This window comes from Rhinopithecus bieti, unplaced genomic scaffold, assembly GCF_001698545.2.
Source record: "Rhinopithecus bieti isolate Rb0 unplaced genomic scaffold, ASM169854v2 scaffold_17174, whole genome shotgun sequence".
NCBI lineage: Eukaryota > Metazoa > Chordata > Mammalia > Primates > Cercopithecidae > Rhinopithecus > Rhinopithecus bieti.
In genome coordinates this window covers 1874822-1877402 of record NW_016808962.1, presented here as the reverse complement: position 1 = coordinate 1877402, position 2581 = coordinate 1874822, and the positions used below count along the sequence as shown (strand labels likewise).

The 2581-nt window shown below is 63.1% G+C and overlaps 1 protein-coding gene across 1 annotated transcript in view; it reads right to left on the bottom strand.

Annotated features, from left to right (window-relative positions):
- Nucleotides 1-285: 285 nt before the first annotated feature.
- Nucleotides 286-2581, bottom strand: part of LOC108539420 (plexin-B2) — a 15212-nt gene continuing 12916 nt past the window's right edge. The window contains exons 32-35 of the mRNA XM_017888109.1: nt 2264-2328; nt 2052-2127; nt 1212-1286; nt 286-1139 (exon numbers count right to left, since the gene is read on the bottom strand). Coding sequence (XP_017743598.1) covers nt 1035-1139; nt 1212-1286; nt 2052-2127; nt 2264-2328 — 321 coding nt within the window. The 3' untranslated portion in view covers nt 286-1034. The remainder of the gene's footprint in view (nt 1140-1211; nt 1287-2051; nt 2128-2263; nt 2329-2581) is intronic.

The following is a 2581-nucleotide window of genomic DNA, read 5'->3' as shown; positions in this document are numbered from 1 at the left end:
AAACAACAAAAAAGAATGTGTTGCATGAAAGAAGCAGGAGGCCATGGAAGCCACCAGATGGCACCAGAAGCAGTCCCACCTTCCAGCACCCCCCACCTCCCCAAGCATCCCTATTAGCCCCCTCCACCTCCCCTAGCACCTCTCCCAGCCCCCTTCACCTCACACGAGCACCCCTTCCAGCCCCCTCCACCTCACCGCAGCTCCCCTCCCAGCAGGGCCCACAGAGTCCAAGGAAGGGGTGGTGAACAGGGGCACCGCAGCCCCAGTAGGAACTCAGCCAACCCACAGAGTGAAAAAGACGGCTGTATTTGATTTACAATGAACAAGATTTACAAAAAGGGGTAGGGTGGTCTTGGTGGAACTGCTCCCAGTCCCACTGGACTGGGTGGGGCTCTAGGGCAGCCTGTCTGACAGACCAGGACCCCAGGATGTCTGGGCCCCGACGTAGGACTTGACCTACGACTCACTTGACCTTTGACGAGGGGCCCAGCAGCCGTGAGTCCACCCAGAGTGCCGGCACCCTTGGGAGGCCGGTGAGGTCAGGAAGGCATCGTACCGCTTTTTCTCCTCCTCCCATCCCGAGGTGGACAGACAGACACAGGATCTGGGAGCTTGCCCTGGGGGCCACAGGCCCTCAGATCCCCAGGGGCCCAACCCAGGGGCATGGAGGCGGCTGCTGGTGCGTGGGCGGAGGCGGAGGCCAGCTGCCCCCAGCGTGGCAGCGTAAGGCACATTTTCAAATCACTCGAGACTCGACAGTGAACACCCGATGCTGGTTCTGCCGCCGGAGGGAGCTGGAGCTGGGGCTGGGGCTGGGGCTGGTGCTGGTGCTGGTGCAGCGCCCGGGCGGTATTGCTCAGAGGAAGATGCTACAGTCTAGACGTTGGGTGGGTTCCTGCTGCACCCACTCCCGCATGGGGCGTGTTCTCCGGGGGAGGGTGGGGGCCTCAGCCACAGCCACTTGGCCTCCTCCCCCAAGGGGCTCTCAGGTACCTTGGGTACCTACGCCCCAAGGCAGCGCTGGAGATTGGAGGTCAGAGGTCAGTGACCTTGTTCTCCAGTGCAGCTGCAATCTGCTGCAGGCGGAAGGCCAGCTGCATCTTCTGGGCGGCGGGGTCCTCCTCCAAGGCATTGATGATCTGAGGGAGAGTCCCATCAGAGCACATTGGGGGATCGCCCGGCACCCCCCTGCCCCGGGGGCCTGACCCTACCTCGTCATAGTACTTCTGTGTGTACTGGTAGAGCTGGTGTAGTGCCACGAGCGTGTTTAGAGAGTCCGTGTGCGCCTGCGGGGTGACGGGACGGTCAGGGCAGAAAAGGGGCTGTGGGAGCCCCAGAGCTGGCAGGGGTAGTGCAGGACGCCCAGGACAAGAGGCCTCCCTGGGGCAGCAGCGGGGGCCTTGGGCACAGGCGGCACTTAGGGTCCCCCATGTGGCGTGGCCTCAGACACCCACGCAGGCAGAGTCCTGCACACACAACCATCTCAGTGTCTTCCTGTGTGACGCACAGCTGTGGATGGACCCACAGGGAGAGGCACTGTGGGCACGGCCGTGGGTGAAGCCACAGGGAGGGGGCGCTGTGGGCAGGGCCGTGGGTGAAGCCACAGGGAGGGGGCGCTGTGGGCAGGGCCGTGGGTGGAGCCACAGTGAGCTGGCACTGTGGGTAGGGCCGTGGGTGGAGCCACAGGGAGGGGGCGCTGTGGGCATGGCCATGGGTGGAGCCACAGGGAGGGGGCGCTGTGGGCATGGCCGTGGGTGGAGCCACAGGGAAGGAGCGCTGTGGGCACAGCTGTGGGTGGGGCCACAGGGAGGGGGTGCTGTGGGCATGGCCTGGCTTCAAATAGCTCACACTCCCCACACACAGCTGTGGCCACACAGCACGCTCAATTCACATGGCTGGGCCCATCTCGAGGTCTCACCCCACCCTCTCTCCCCCTCAACACCATTTAACCCCTGCCCTGCAGCTCAGGGCCAGGCTCAGCACAGGGTAGTAGGAGCCAGCAGCAGGGGAGGGCCATGGGTGCGTCCCTGGTGGTCTCTCCTTATCCTTACCCGGGAAATCTCTGCCAGGTGTGTGTTCATGTCCTGGTCACTGACCTGCACCATCTGCCGGATGCCCTTGTAGTAACTGCAGGGGTGGGAGCATCACAGTGTGGGCAGCGGGGGACACAAAGGGGGTGGTGGGAGAAACCAAGGCCTGAACCTCCCCACAGGGGTTCCAGGGTGGGCATGGGGGCCTGGCCTGGAGGGCGGGCAGCACTTACTCCTCCACCATCTTCTTGTAGGTGGAGATCTCCTTGGCATACAGCAGCTTGTTGCTGGGAGAGTCCTGTCGGGGAGAAAACCCAGTGACGCCTGGCCAAGGGGCCCAGGCTGGGGCCACTCAGAGTCCCCCTGGGTAGCCTCCCCTGCCCTGAACTGACACTTTCATCAAGAAAACTATGGGCCGGGCACAGTGGCTCATGCCTGTAATCCTAGCACTTTGGGAGGCTGAGGCGGGCAGATCACCTGAGGTCAGGGGTTCAAGACCAGCCTGCCCAACATGGTGAAACCCCGTCTCCACTAAAAATACAAAATTATGG